Source organism: Taurulus bubalis (genome assembly GCF_910589615.1).
Source record: "Taurulus bubalis genome assembly, chromosome: 18".
Classification (NCBI taxonomy): Eukaryota; Metazoa; Chordata; class Actinopteri; order Perciformes; family Cottidae; genus Taurulus; species Taurulus bubalis.
The window spans coordinates 18,941,517-18,957,548 of record NC_136606.1 but is presented as its reverse complement, the minus strand read 5'-3'; the positions used below and the strand labels follow the sequence as shown (position 1 = coordinate 18,957,548).

General features: G+C 43.3%; 1 protein-coding gene across 1 annotated transcript in view; it reads left to right on the top strand.

Annotated features, from left to right (window-relative positions):
* reck (reversion-inducing-cysteine-rich protein with kazal motifs) overlaps window positions 1-14,870 on the top strand; it is a gene marked incomplete at its 3' end in the record, with an annotated part of 54,177 nt that extends 39,307 nt beyond the window's left edge. The window contains exons 15-21 of the mRNA XM_079234654.1: window positions 3,479-3,601; window positions 3,864-4,035; window positions 6,186-6,375; window positions 6,613-6,823; window positions 6,977-7,050; window positions 9,710-9,865; window positions 14,652-14,870. Of these exons, the coding sequence (XP_079090780.1) occupies window positions 3,479-3,601; window positions 3,864-4,035; window positions 6,186-6,375; window positions 6,613-6,823; window positions 6,977-7,050; window positions 9,710-9,865; window positions 14,652-14,870 (1,145 nt within the window). The remainder of the gene's footprint in view (window positions 1-3,478; window positions 3,602-3,863; window positions 4,036-6,185; window positions 6,376-6,612; window positions 6,824-6,976; window positions 7,051-9,709; window positions 9,866-14,651) is intronic.
* Between the last annotated feature and the right edge of the window lie 1,162 nt (window positions 14,871-16,032).

Here is a 16,032-nt window from a genome sequence, read left to right as displayed (position 1 = left end):
TTTGACTCTAAATAACCATAATTTACGAAATGAACATCATGCTGTATTGAATAAGACTTGAAACTAGAGATTGAGTAGAGTCATTTTCCATAGACTTCTATACAACCAGAGGAGTCGCCCCCTGGTGGACAGTAGAGAGAATGCTCCTCCAGCTTCCATCCAGGGAAGAAGAACTTAACACGCAAACAATGACCTTCTTATCTTTAGGTTAACATTAGCTTACCTCTTCAGTTCAGACAACTTTTTTGGAATAATTTGTGTCTTGTGTCTTAATGTGAAGTCTTAAATCTTAGCATGTAGAAAACTCAGATACACATTCTTCTTATTGCCAGACGTAGAGCCCACGGATTCTGTAAAATACATACTGAAGTAGAATTAAAACCGAATTCCAGACTTCTATTTAAGTGTGTCATTATCAGAGTGATCAAGGTCAGCCTCACGCTGTGTCATTAAGAACCCAAAGCTGTTATCAGTCAGCCGCCACCTCTGCCCAACCAATTACAATGAGACACCACATCAATTCATTCACATCTGTAGCCGTCACACTCGAGTGGAGAGGAAGGAGTTGTGGATTCTCAACGTCCTTCTAAAGTGGTGACTGAGGCAGGTTTTTACTGCAGCAGGTGGTGTCCGTGACTGCTAGTGTCCTTGTCCTTGTGAACCTGTTTTTCAGCAGAGAAACCGGTTCCTCTGAACCACTGATCCACTTACGCTACATAGCTTGAGCAACAATTCAACGGCATCTCGGCGTCAATGCTGCTGGCCACACTTGGTTGTTTTGTAGCTTTGCCGCTCGTTGTGTGAACGTGGCATCAGGAGTTCATATTCCACACATATGCTTTTAACACAAGAGTGTTGACTAATATTTGCAAATGAATTAAAGGGAGACACTTTGAGGTGTTTATTTATAAACTCTGTTTTTGCATCTGTAGATTTCTCAGAAATTCACCAAAAGTTAGCGTTTGATAAAGCATAATTTGCATAGTTAAAGGTGCTAAGTGAGCATATCTATTGCTTCTCAATGTTGGTGCTGTTCGCACTGTTAGTCAACCTTCCATATTATTAGTTAAATCATATCCAACTTTGCCACCCACAATGAACAGTCAGAAGTGGATGTGAGCAATATTGACAAATGGAAAACGTATTTAATTGCAATGAGTCTGATAAGACAGGAACGCAGCATCTCTGAAACCTCACAGACTAACTAACTCTCGCCGACAGCAGAAGGTGCATGGGCTCTCATGCTGTGTAAATAATGTTAACGTGTCCCTCTCTGAACAGAACCGGTCTCGCTTTCATAGAATATAAAGTGATTTGTTGGGTTTTCCCCGAAGATGGAGCATTGCAGACTTTACGGACACATGCAATTCTTTATCCTCATTTTATTTGCACTGCATCTTATTTCATCATGCGTTGCTGTCTTTCTTTGATAAGGTCACTAGAGGGCAGCAAAGTCAGAAAGTTGATCAGCTGATGATCTGTTTAATCAGTAAACATTATCCTCTGTCCCTCACCAGCTCAGGCTCCTCACCCACAGCTCTTCTAGCTCGGGGCTTTTAAGTTTCCTCCTGCACTTCTCCTGAGGGGTGAGCTGCTCTGCTATTATTCAAGACAAATGTCTGCGACACTGTTGTTTTGTGTCAAACCAAACTCCATTCAAAAGTCTGGCCATTTATCGTGCCCTTAAGAGCTTCTTCTTCAATTCAGCATGTTTGTCTTTCACATAGCAGCTCACTTGCTCAGAGCAGGTGAGAGAGAGTTCACAGTCAAAAGGTAGCCATGAAATGTGCATGCTTTGTCTTTATCTAATCTAAATGCAATTTTCTGAGTCTGAATGACTGTCAGCCTGGTAAGACACGAAGTTTGGAAGATGATCGGAGGACATGTACAAAAGCAGAGCACTTAGCAATGAAAGGAAGAGACAGAGCCCTTATTTACATTCCATTACCGTCATGCATTTATTAGTTTTCCTCTTAATCACTTATTATTGAATTTTATTTAATCACATCTAAATGAGAAGTTTTTTAAAGTTTGCTTTCTGTGGTGCAACCGGAGAAATGGATGAACATTTGGTGCAGATATTCCTGAGGCTTAGCCCGATTTTTAAATGGATGCACATTAATGTAATATAAATGGTAATGGCCGGTAATGGTAATAATGCATCACTGCTCTCACGTGGGAGCCAGTAGAGCACCAGATGAGTCACATTCAGACTTATGTCCAACTGAGTCCCCAAACTCTTTGGACTGACAACATCACACTTTAGCTCGAACAAGCAAGCCAACCAGTGTCTCACAATGACATCAACATGTTTTACATCTTTAATAATAGAAAGAACATTTAATATGCTCATATGGAAATCATGAGATGTTGGGGACCTGTCATATTATCTATTAACTGTTTACTGATTACTGCAAATATGCAAAATGTATTATTCACCACAGTGCCCAGTTGTGTCAGTTAACCTCACCAGCTAACTCCTCTGTTATTTATCTCATGTTTTATCTGTAAAGTCCACTAGCAGTAGTAATGTTTGTAGATAAATCACTAAAACCAATTCTCATTGTCTTAATGATGAGATCAACTTTATTGATCCCATGCAGTGTCACAGATGGCAGAGTTGCAAGGACAGATGCATTGTAGCGATAACTAACTAGGCAGCACAGTTGCCAGGAGCAGATGTTGGCATTGTGTGTTTTTTGCATTCGGTCCGAGTAGGAGGGGTCAAAATAACAGAGGATTTTCACCCAGGAGGCAGCTGTTCATGTCCCGTGTGAAACGTTGACTTAAGGGGCGGTCGTTATTTATTTACCTTAGTTACAGTTGTTACGTTACAAAGTTATGTTACGTTGTTGTTTTATGTTGTTTTACTTAATACGTTACGTTTTTGTTGTTGCGTTATTATTTTAAAACAACCATGATCTTTTTCTTTTGTTGCCTAAACTAGACTGATATGAAACGTATTTATGGAATGTAGTTTTGGTTCAGAAACATCAACATTCAACCATTGGTTGGATACGTTGATACGTGATGCCTCAATCTCTAGTTTCAAGTCTTCTTCACAACAGCATGATGTTCATTTAGTAAATGATGGTCCATTTAGAGTCAAATAGATCAAGGTAAAGCAGGGTATGCTTTAGGGTGGGGCTTACTGTGATTGACAGGTGGCTGTGATTGGTAACTTCTGTTCATTGGTTGCGACATAGCGACGGCTCCAGGCTTCAAAACGTCAGTCCCCAAACCAACGGGTGACACCACAATGACAACGTCCACAAACCTTTATACAGTCTGAGGTTGAACTAGAGTACCATGTTCATTTTGAGCATGAATCAAGCGCAACATCTACATATATAGGCACTAAAACAGAAATAGTAACAAAAAATGTCCCAGCTAAACTGTGGAGACCAGGTATTGTGGATTGTAAATCATCACATCCTCAACACACAGTAACGTGGTGTTCTTCTGTTGTGACCACCAGACCACGGGTCGTCTTTCAAGATCGACTGCCACACCTGCTCCTGCTTCGCTGGAGACACCATCTGCTCCACCAGAGAGTGCCTCGACTTCGACAGCTCCGATGAGGACCGCAGACACTTTACCGGTCCGTATGTGTGTGTGTTAACGTTGCACTCAAAGCCCTTGACAGTGCTATGTTAGTTTACTTTTTTTGTCTAAGTCAGCTCGATGTATGTTTTTGTAATCCCAGCCATCTAATACTTTTCCTTTATTTTCCTTTAAAGTGGAAGTTCTCTTCTTGTAGCTCCACCTCACCGCCACACCGCTCAGTCATCCTAATGGTTGTAGTGGATGCCATGAATACCTTCCCTCCGTCACATCAGTGCTCCTCTCCCCCTGTCCTCCAGGCCTTCCCTGTAGCTGTCCGGACCGCTTCGTCCCAGTGTGTGCCTCTAACGGGCGGACGTATCCCAGCGCTTGTGTGGCCCGCTGCATGGGCTTCAAGGACCACCAGTTTGTCTTCGGCCTGTGCCGCCTCAGTAACCCCTGCACCGGCAAACCCTGTCAGAGGAACCAGAGGTAGGCGAAGCTGCTGCTGAAGCTGAGCACCGTTTTCCCCTCCTTTTATATCTGAGTGGCTGTTTCAGGGTTGCTGTGGTCAGTGTTGTTCAAGTCCGACCGTTGGTTTGTGGACTGCCGTTTTGAAGACTTGAGTTCGGCATTTTGGTCGTCGCCATCTTGTTTTTTTGCAACCAGTGAACAAAAGTGAACATAGTTGGACTTTAGAGAAATTTAGACGATGGTAGCGACTTAAAAAGGTAGCCCCGCCCTAAAGTATACCCTGCTTTATGGTCTGTTTAACTATAAATGGACCATTATTTACGAAATGAACATCAAGCTGTATTGAAGACTTGAAACTAGAAATTGAGACATAAACTCATGTTTACAATGTTTTACTGAGGGAATAAATCAAGAGAGAAGTAGAGTCATTTATATAGGATCCTATACAACCAGAGGAGTCGCCCCCTGGTGGTCAGTAGAGAGAATGCAAGTTTATGCAGGAAGCCTTGGCTTTACTTTTTGGACATGGAGGTTAATGCCTGATACCAACCCTCGCTCGCTGGTCCAGCTGACTTTTGAGACTTTGCTTAGCCGTTTCGGAAATCCTCGTACTTGAGCGATGATAACTCATGCAAGAGTTAACAACTCGCACGTTAACGTTCATTGGTTGCAAACGGATTCGTTCAGCTCTCCGTCCCTCAAAAACGCAAGGGCGTTCAATGAGCTTCTTTAGCGTGCTCATGCACACTGGCAGTGGTTAACTTCACACAAGACCCTCATCAATATGCTGTTTGTAACTCCATTACATTCACATCCTCATCATCCCTCATCCCCACTCCGCCCACAAGCTTTGAACCTTCACTCAAGGTCTAGATGCTGACAGGAATATAAATCTAAGGAAACACAGACACCGTCTATATTTTCAGCCTCAGACAAAAAGCATTTCTAATGATATTCAAACACCAAAGGCCATTTGTTAGTTCTCTATTTAGCTCTACTACAGGGAGGCCTTTGTATGAAACAAGCCTTTATAAAGACGGGCCTGTGTTCCTAACTTTAAAGTGTTGAGGGATATAAGGATTTCTCATACACACCTATTATAGAAATGAAAGGCAATGTGGCCGTTCAGTGCAAAACAGATTTTCTTTCAGGGGACAGCGAAAGGTCCAGACGAGGGGTGCTGTGAAGCTCACAGACCCTTCACCCTGGGTCGCAGAAAAGTAGATCCATCTGCGGGTCCACAGTACATCATGACACGCCCTCGAAAAGGACGTGATTCGGTTTCGATTAATCCTTGGAAGTTGTCTATGGGGACGTGTCGTGTTGTAAAGTGGCCATGTCGTGTGCCTTGGGCCCAATCCCGATCTCGACACTCACAGACTCACAGACTTTGAGGTGCCTTCCCACAAAGTCTGTGAGAGTTTAATTCTGCTTACACAGAAAGATTGAAAAACACATGAAATCAGGGACGATATGACTCCTGGTTCATTCATCAACCACTTCTTCTCTTTTGTCACTGAAGACGTTTTGACGTTTAGAAACCATGCGCGTATAACACACATGTAAATAGATTATTTGACAGTTACCTCTCATCTCGAGAGGCAAGAGCTGGGAAAAGTGAGAAAAAAGTAGTAAATAAATACTGGACCGGAGACTGCAGATAGACCCTTCTCGGTGGCGCATATGGGGTGAAAGCTCCCGGTGACGGCAGCTAGCTCCTCTCCCACCGAGCAGCCGCCTCTGACCCGCTGTACGCCACTGAACCCGGCCTCTCTATCTGCATCGGCGTGTCGTCGCCAGTCTGGACAACACAGACGGTGTCCTTGTGCATGTGTGTGTAGACTCGCTGGTTGCCATGGTGATAGACCCGGGCTTCTTTGTGTGTCTTTGATGGAAACAAGTTTGCTCTTTTATTGCAGCTTTTCAACTGAATGTAATGTCTTCTTAAAGGGGGGTCACGACGAACAACATCCAAAATACACACTCTGGTGATAATTGTACTAATCTGTCTGTATTTGATGAGATAATGCCTAATTTTGATAAAAAAAATATTCAGTAAACTTTTAATACAAATATTACGACTATTAGTCGAGTGGTGCTTCTGCCCTAGTGTCCTCTCATCGTGGTATAGACAAACGTATGAAGCCATATTGTGTGTGTGTTTCCAGGTGCATCCCAAAGTATCGCGTGTGCCTCAGTGACTCGTCAGACTGCCCGCAGTTTGAGTGCGCGGGCCGGCCGGGGGCCTGCGATAAGAGCAGCGTGGAGGCGGCCTGCGACACCGACGGCCTGGTCCATCCCAGCCCATGCCAGCTGCAACAGGCGGGGAAAATCCTGGCCTACATGGGTCACTGCCAGGTGGGTTACACAGCCGAACTATTTAATTTTTTTTACCTTTGGTGCTTTTACAAAATATTTAACGTGGAAGAACATGCAGAACCGTCTAAAACCAGGAAAAAGCCATGTTCGACATAATATTGTATTTTAGTTTAGTGTGTGTGTGTGTGTGTGTGTGTGGTGGGTTTACATGTTTAAAAACGTGTAATTCATACACTGATATATTCACGGCAAACTCTCTTGTGTCTCTGCTCTCAGGATGCCTGCAGGAAGCCTCAGCAAGTCTGTGGCCATAACGGCGAAACCTACAACACAGTGTGCGACGCCTTCACCGACCGTGTGGCCGTGGACTACGAGGGCCCCTGCCACGCCGTGGGGGCCATGTCCGATGCGGTCCCCGACTCTGCATGCAGCGTGATTCCCTGTCCCCCGCTGTCCACTCCGGGCTGCCAGCCCGTCACCCCACCTGGTGAGCACTGCTGCTGCTCGCAGAAAAATCTTTGACCAAATTTGAAGACTCTTTTTGTCAGAAAGGTTCCACTCACTCGATGGGTTCCTTATGTGTACATCAACAGTCCGGATGGTTATTTTGACTTAATCCATGACCATGACCTCTTTCCAGGAGCCTGTTGTCCGATATGTGCCAGCATGCTGCAGATCCTCTGGAACAAAGAGCAGATGAACACTTTCTCGAAGGTACAGACGGGTCACACTTCACCTCCTCGTGTGACAAAGCTGCCTCTTGTTCCACATTAAAGGCATTCACGGATTTGTGTTCTGCATCTGGATTCTGCTGGTGGTATCAGCTGTAGTTACAGATGTAGACCACTGGGGAGAGCTATAATGCCAAAGAGTCCTATACTTCAGTGCTGTTACTGAAGGACCAGAAACTTAGGCCAGCGTGGCAAAACAGACGTCTGAGCATAGAATGAGTGCAGCAGTAATTTTACATCACCTTGAAACAGTCAGTGAAAATAGCATCTTAAGATATCTATTCAGTGGCTCCTTGAGCAGAAAGCTCTGAGGTTTTTTTGGGGCTGCGGAGCTTCGTTATTAATCGGCGGCGCTTTGAGGCGTTCTCCGGAGGCTTCCGCTCAGCTCCCAGCACAAGCATCGAGGGGCTCAGCCAGACCTGTTGAACTGCACTAAAAGCCTGAGGCCGGCTGAAGTCTTAAACGCTGACATATTGGCTGCTAATAACTCCCACCAGCAACTCATTCTGGTCCGCTTAATTATACGACAAAGCCCCTCTTAGCTGTCAGTCAACTTGGCTGTAATCCACTAGCACATCATATGAAGGCTCAGCATAAAGCTGCTAATACCAAACACAAGCACAGCTGATGTGATCTGCAGCGGCGAACATACATGAGCATATGAAAAAAATAGCTTGTTTTTTTTCACTTCCTTCATTCATATCAATAAAGCGTTAGTGTTGGGGCCCGCCTCAGTGTCTCCAGGGAGCTGTGTGAAGTCTGGGTAACGTCCTCAAGTGATGTCGCCCGAGTATGTGTCGGCTGACTGAAGATGACGAGTTCCGACCAAAACAAAACAGGAGCAGAGAGAAATAAATCTCTGCTGCAGGCTATGTTAACCGCTACTAGCATAACACAGCATAACACAGCATAATCTCTGTTATGGGTAGACATTGTGGGTAGACATGCTGAATCTGTGGAGTTTGTGTATAGCATGCCGTGAACTTACATTTACGTTACGGCATGGCTGCATGTCATGTGCTGTTGTAAACAATGCAACTAGTGGAGGGGGCAAGGTGCTCAGTGTTGCCAGATTGGAAATGGTGAAGTATCGTACCAAAGGCTCAAAATGGTCGTATTTGGAGGATGATTATGACGCATCTGGCAACACTGAGATCGGTCGACCAATGATAGTTCTCTCTACAGTCAGAGCTCGCGTAAGAAGGTGGAACCATTTCCAAACCTTGTAAGGGCGTAATAACTAGTTTGTGCAAGACCCAGAGAAACACAAATATCCAACGAGGCAAAATCCCGGACGTTTTTGGAATCCCTGCCAGACGCATTTTTTAGGTCTCGAAAAGAGGACATGTACGGGAAAAAGAGGACGTCTGGTTACCCTATTGAACGTGACTTATTTTATGCTTTTATATTTTAATTTAAAGGGACAGTGTGGAGCATTTAGGGGGATCTGTTGGCAGAAATGGAATAGAATATTAATAATTATGTTTTCTTGAGCGTATAATCACCTGAGACTAAGAATAGTTCATATGATATACAGAGCCGGCCACCATGTTTCTACAGTAGCCCAGAAAGTACAAACCAAACCCTGGATCCAGATCAGCCACAGTAGTTCTCCAACACACTTTTCAGTTCCAGTTAGTTGCAATCTGCAACCTCAATTCCCACACATTGACCTTTTAATTGTGAATTTATTCTAACACCTTTTGTTCATTTTCAGTTCACTTAGTTACACACACACTATCACATCCCATGCCTGATGAAATCTCTATTAATCCTAGTTTGGTTCATTTCTTATATTGCGCTCCTGCTCCTTGATTTGAATGTGCCTCCTACTCCTCATCAAGTCCTATTACCACGGAAAGCGTCTGAGACGTGGGCTGAGACTGAGAGGTCGAGGAGCGGGGCTAGTTAACGGCTCTCCGTGGAGATTCACTCTCACGCTTGCTGCTCATTGGAATTCCAGCCTATGAATATCAAAGTAATTTGCCAGTTTAAAAGAAAAAAATCTCTCGCTCCTGTCTGTCATTCTCACTCCATCGCAGTCTGCTGAACCTTTATTTATCATGTTATGAATGGTTATGACAAGAAGAAACGCTGTAATTACATTGTTTACTTTAAATTAGAGGATTTCTTTATTTTTAAATAAAGAAAGTATTTAAAGTGGGTAGAGAGATACATTTCTGAGGCAAATAATAATCCAATAAAAGGATCATATTACAGCCACTGAAACGGAAACAAATCAATATATATATATATATATATATATATATATATATATTTATAAATATATAATATTTTTACGGCTTGATACTCAAAATAGTATGACTTTGTTCTCAAACTATTAGGATATTCTTCTTTCAAAAAAGAAATCTAAATAATATGATGAATTTTACTATTACATTACTACTTTTCTCATAAAATTATGACTCTTTCTTCAATGGATTATTTTTTCTCTCACAGTATTACAGCTTTTTCTCAAACATTTGAAGGATAAATAAAAAAAATATTTGTTGTAAGTCATTTCTGTAGAACATTGGCAACAGTTGAAACCTGAGCTCAGTGATGACTGAAGCCTTTAAAAGACAGCAGGTTTAATGGTTTTCTTCCCTGATATTTGAAAGCGTTTTCTGATCCCTGTGCAGTTGAACAAGAACCAGCCGGTGACGGTCCACGACGTCCTGCAGATCCTGCGTCTTCATGTCTCGGTGCCGCAGTGCGACGTCTTCGGCTACCTGAGCATCGACCACGAGCTTGTGGTCCTCATCGCCCCAGTGGACCATCAGCCGACACCGCTGCAGGTAACACACACACATATTGGGTCGCGGATAATTTTTAAAAGGAGAAAAGTTTGGATCCCCTGCTCTAGAGCAGTACCTCCTAACCAGCGCAAAGCATTCTTGGTTGAAAACACAAGCGCAGCGTTGAGCATGAGCGCTGTGCCATCAGTGTCTTCAGTGTCTTCAGTCATCATTATCATTTTCACAAAGCTTTGCAGTTCTCCATCAGCATCTTATGGGCCTCCATGGTCCTGACTGTACTGTGCAGAGTTTAAGAGTTCCACTTGGAGTAGAAATATAGGAAACGGTGATGATTATTACCATGGTTCTGTCTTGCACCATAAGAGGAGAAAGCCTTTGTAGAGACTGACGTGATCTCTGAATATCTTCACGCCGTGGCCCGGTTTATGAGGCCAGGTCCATTTTCTTGTTGCATGGGAGGTGATAATGACTCTTAAGAACCAGACATGCGATTATTCCTCCCATCTCTGTGTTTAACCTTGTGCTGCTGCAGCCTGAATGTTAATATGACAGCGTTCAACTCAGACCCGTGCAGTCATGAGAGGGAATTATTATACAGGTCCATTCTGCAGGTGCACAATCAGTGGTTTAAAATGCAGATTCAGTCACTGTCTAATTTCATATCTGCCAAACTTAGAAACTAATGCAGGTAAGACGGGAGGTAGAGCGGAAAACTGCTGCCTGATTGGAAAGTCACTCTCTCTCTCTCTCTCTTGTCAAAAGTCAATCTAGCTCACCCAGCAGTGGATATCTCCCTGCAATTACCTGAAACAAATCATATGCAGATCATCCACACAAGGTGCTGTTATTCGTTGTCAGTCGATGTTCCACACAATCCCCAGCGAGAGGTAAACATAGAGACTATGTTTCAATCAGCCTGATGGGAGCAATCACCCGCCTGCGTCGCTTGTCATGGATGCCAACTGTTGAGGGTAAATAATGAGCTGTATCGGTTTAAGAAATAAATAAAAAAGTGTCCCTAGTCACCGTCCACAGCATGATATCAGACATTTCAGTTTTAGTGAAGCGAGCAGATGGAAACCGCTAAAGGGAGGCAAACAGTATCAACTTAGGAGGCCCAGCCAAAACCTGGTGTTTATGCCTGGTATGAATAATATCTCCATATTTTTAGGAGATATTATTCATATGCAATATATATCTCCATATTTTCATAGTGTCTCTAAAATATCAAAACCGTTTGATTGAACCCTTTGATGTGTATGATCATATTCAACACTGAGGTGGTGCCCTGTTACTGAGAAGATTTTGTGTTCATTAAATTTGAAAAAAAAATAACTGTATTTCAGAGGAAATTTAAATCTCGAGTTTGGATATCGACACTTTCACTTAATTTATTATTTGACTTTGTTTTATTTATATATTTTGAATATTATATTTATTATTGAATGGCTGACTTATTGAAGGAATGTCTGTCACATTCGCAGAATGGTCCCTTTTATTATGAAGTCAGTTCTTGGTTGCTTTTATTTTTAAGTCTTGTCGTCTTTTCTGAACGTATAAACATGTCTGCCGCTCCAGGCTCTTTCCTCCAGATATAACAGAGGAGCTGACAGCAGCTTTTTATTATGCTCTCTCTATGGCCTAAGAGAAATTTTCATAATCGTAATTGATTGTAATTGTAAATGGCATAAACTCATATCGTGCCCTGGAGTCATGACAGAGAAGCATGTGAGGTTATTTTGATAGGAAGGTTAAGGAAGTGGGTTAAAAACTATCTATCTGGAGCTGAGACGTCTTCAGGCTGCTGTTTGAAAGCTGCCGCTGGCAGCAAGTGGATCTAATCTTAGACCAGAGTCGGTCCATGATGCCCAAAAGCAACGAGCACACTACACATAGACTGAGGAATTTAATTAGGATGGAAACAGAGAGCGGAAGACAAAGAGAGAGACTGAAACAACAAGAAAAGACTTTGGATAGAAGGAGGAATCATGAGGATCCACTCACTGTCTGGGACAACATCTCAGGGACATTCCATGAATTCCAACATCAAGGCAGTTTTTCACATTAAAAGAATGTTTTTTTCCTGAATGAACAGCACATCTTTTTAGAGTTGCAGAAGAAAATAATCAACGTTTTGAATAGCTTTCACAAGTCGACCACATCTTTAACAAACGTCAGACTGGACCCGATCGGCCAGACTTATTTGTCTCTTTACAGAATAACACACAGGTCTCGGTGATATTGCGAAAATCTTGGATCCCAATACAGATCATTTCATATCTTGACAATCACGATTTAGCATTTTTGAGGGTTATTCAATAAATATCCAGCCTAAATGTGACAACTGTCAGGCCTGGACTAAAAGGAGGACCCAGATGCAGGGGATATCCGTACAAGCGCACTTTATTGTTTTCTTAGATCCTCGTCGACGAGTGAAAAAACCATTAGGCTGTGAAAACAACTTTCTCACTAAAACTTCAAACATAAAACTCTCCCAAAGGAGGGGAAAAAAACAACTTACGCACAGAAACTTTCGGGAAAACTCTAACTAGGACTGTGGACGCGGGCTTTGGTGCATGGACAAGGAAAAACACTTTGGCACAGGACAGAGGGAAGACGCAGACTATAAGCACATGAGGGTAATGGGGAACAGGTGGAACCACTCAGGGATCAGGGGAGACAATCAGACCGGTGACACATGAGGAAGGGCAAGTGACCTGAAACGAGAGGAGAGTCAGGCTTCAAAATAAAACAGGAAGTTACGAGACAAAAACCCCAGACAAGACAACCCTCAGCGCGGTGTGACAACAACCACACAGTGACGTACACTCTGAAGAGCACTGAGTATCTTCTCATTTCATAAAAAACTTTAGCTCAAGTAATCAGATCGTCTAAATGGCACTTACTGATACACTTTGTAGTTCAACTTTATTGAAGAAATTGTACTTTCTTGATTCTCGCTGATTTCTTGAGTCGCTTTGGATAAAAGCGTCAGCTAAATGAAATGTAATGTCTCTGATTATTCATCCAGATGGATATTCAATAGATTGCATGTTCATACCAACACGGAACATGCATCACTGTTTAATGATACATGAAGGCTGATAGATATATAAAGGTTGATGTATGAAAACATGTGCTGTGTTTACCCCCCCAGATGTTTGCAGCGACATCCCTTCATCAGTGTGGTAATTTTTATTTGTTTTGAATAAACATAACATTTGGGAGGAGCTTTGCTCAGCGTTTCATTCTGTTAGATTTCTTGTGCCTCTGCAGGTTTGCTCCTCGCTCTGCGTATGCCGCCTGAATGTGAAAGTTATTCAGCTCATCTGATGCAATCTGTTTTCCACGGCTATATTTGAGTTTTATCCGTGAAAAATATCCCTCCATCCGCCTGCAGCAACTTCTCGTGCTTCCCTCTATAAAGCCCATGGCGATCATGAACCCTACCTGTAGGAGTGGCAGCTCTACTTAAATCATTAATGCACTCATACTTTAAAATGCATGGTGCCGAGTCAGACAGGCGTCCAGAAGGATCCGGAAAGGTAACTGCTATGAACTATAGAAGCTGTCAAAGGCCCCTCCATTGTGAGAAATATTAATTTGAATCATGAAATTATTGGAACACATTTAAACTTTTTGGCAGCAAAATTATTTCAATAAAAGCAGAATAATTAAATATTTCTCAAATGGCAAAATGTCACTGGGTTTAGACAGAAGAAGAACAAATACAAAACAACCCATGTTTGCAGGGGTTGAGTGACGTTTTTACTGGTGGCTTTTAGTCTGAGCTGTTACTAGGCAACAGCATCTCCAACTTGTTTGAGAAGTAAAGTAATTTCCATCCCCGGGTTGACGGAGGTTGTGCCAAAACAAAGTCTCCGCATCGGAGCACTGCACACTTTGCAATTGTACTATGCTCCTGAAATAAAGCTCTGGAAATGAATAAAGCTTTCCAAGCAAAAGCACAGCCAACAACCCTGAAGATAATCGACGGGGCTCACAATGGCTTTCCAATTGGAGTTATACCAATTTAAATTATGTCTGCAGCCGTCACAGATCAGCTAATGTTCCCATTCAAAGTCCACATGCAGCCAGGTAAATGGTAAATGGACCAGTACTTGTATAGCGCTTTTCTAGTCTTCCGACCACTCAAAGCGCTTTAACACTACATGACATCATTCACCCATTCACACACTGATGAGAGGAGCAACCATGCAAGGTGCCACATCAGATTATCAACCATTCATACACCGTAGGCGCAGCTACGGGAGCAATTTAGGGTTAAGTGTCTCGCTCAAGGACATATCGACATGGGCTAGCGGAGCCGGGGATCGTACCGCCGATCCTCTGATTGAAGGATGACCCTGTTCACCAGATGGCTAGCAGCCTGTTTTAATGTCCACCAGGGGGCGACTCCTCTGGTTGTATAGAAGTCTATCAAAAATGACTCTACTTCTCTCTTGATTAACATGAGTTTATGTCTCAATCTCTATAAAAGTCTACTTCAATACAGCATGATGTTCATTTAGTAAATTATAGCCATAAAGCTGGCGACGCTTTAGGGCGGGGCTACAAAGTGATTGACAGGTTGCTACCATGGCTGGGAGTTGTCTGTGTTTTTTGGATCATTTATTTAAAATCTAGCATACTTTCTTGTTATTATTTGTAACACTTTGGTTGCTTTAAAATGTCTTATTCAGTACTTTGTTCCATTCTCTCATGGCACTTCTGGTTACAAAAAAACAAGATGGAAACAGACAAAATGCCCAAATTGAGGCTTCAAAACACCAGTCCAGTGCTGAGCGCGCTCTCTTGTTTCCAGATTGAAGCCTGCAGCAAGGAGGCAGAGAAGATCGACTCCCTCATCAACTATGCCAGCCCCACGCTGGTCTCCCACGTCCCCCTCTCCGCGTTCCTCGCATCCGAGATCAAGACCTCCTACATCCGCTCATCTGGCGGCGCTCCGCCCTCAGCCCTGCCCCCGGGCCTGTGCTTCCTCCTGGGGCTCCTGATCGCTGCACCTGTCCTCCACCAGGTTTAAGTGCTTATTATTTCCCACCCACCCAGCCCCTCCCCCACTAACTCTTGAGTGTTCCAAAGTGCCCCCCATGAGGTGAGTGTGTTCGAGCGGTCATGGAGCAAGAAGAAGCGTCGGCGACAATCATTCCTATTGACTCACCTGCGTGTCAAACAATCAAGACGTCGGGAAAAGCTATTATTGTGGAAAGCTTTTGTATGAACAGTGTTATTCAATGAATGAGTTACTCACTGGGTTTCCCCTCCAGTGAAGTGCGTGTGTGCGTGTGCGTGTGCGTGTACGTGTACGTGTGTGCGTGTGTGTGTGTGTGTGTGTGTGTGTGTGTGTGTGTTTAAGAAGCTTTTGACTTCATACCAGCAGTGTTTATCCGTTAGGCCCAGCAGCAGGCTCTCCTCTGAAAGCTGTTAAGTGTGAATGTAACTTTCATGACTCACTCTGTCTGTGTGTGTGTGTGTGTGTGTGTGTGTGTGTGTGTGTGTGTGTGTGTGTGTGTGTGTGTGTGTGTGTGTGTGTGTGTGTGTGTGTGTGTCCGATTGGGAATTTAGAGACAGATGAGGACAAAACATCCCTGTCTGGCAGCACATCTGTCTGACAAATTCCCTTCCGCCACACACACTTTCACAGGTGCACACACACAAAGATTGGTGTCAGTCGACCCCGAGCTGCTCTGCTCCGTGTGATCCAGGTATTAGACGGAATCTGATCAGCATGTCCATGGACCTCGTGTTTTCAAACCTCTAACCTCAGCAGTGTTAGTGCCATGCTCATGGACTGAGCCAGCCTCCAAAGTCGGTCGCAACTACTGACCAAACAAAGTGCCGGAAAGTCAATCAAAAAGTTAAAATATTAAGGGAGCTTGTGGTCCAGCATCTGTATGGGTTACACGTCACAGTTTTACCTGATGACATGAAGCTTTTCTCCAAAAACAAACCTGGTAACACTTTCTCTGAGGTGGTGCTCACGAAGAATCCTCAGAGCACGATGCATTGTTAATTTTTTTAGAGGAACAAAGGAATAGTCCACATGAGATATCCTGACTTTTAGAGCCCTAGTATCGGATCCTAGAATTCCCATAATCATAATTCAAATAGATAGACTTTTTTTATTTGATTCTTGTCCGATAAACACTAGCATCTAATGTTCATAGTCTCCCAGCCCAAGCTGA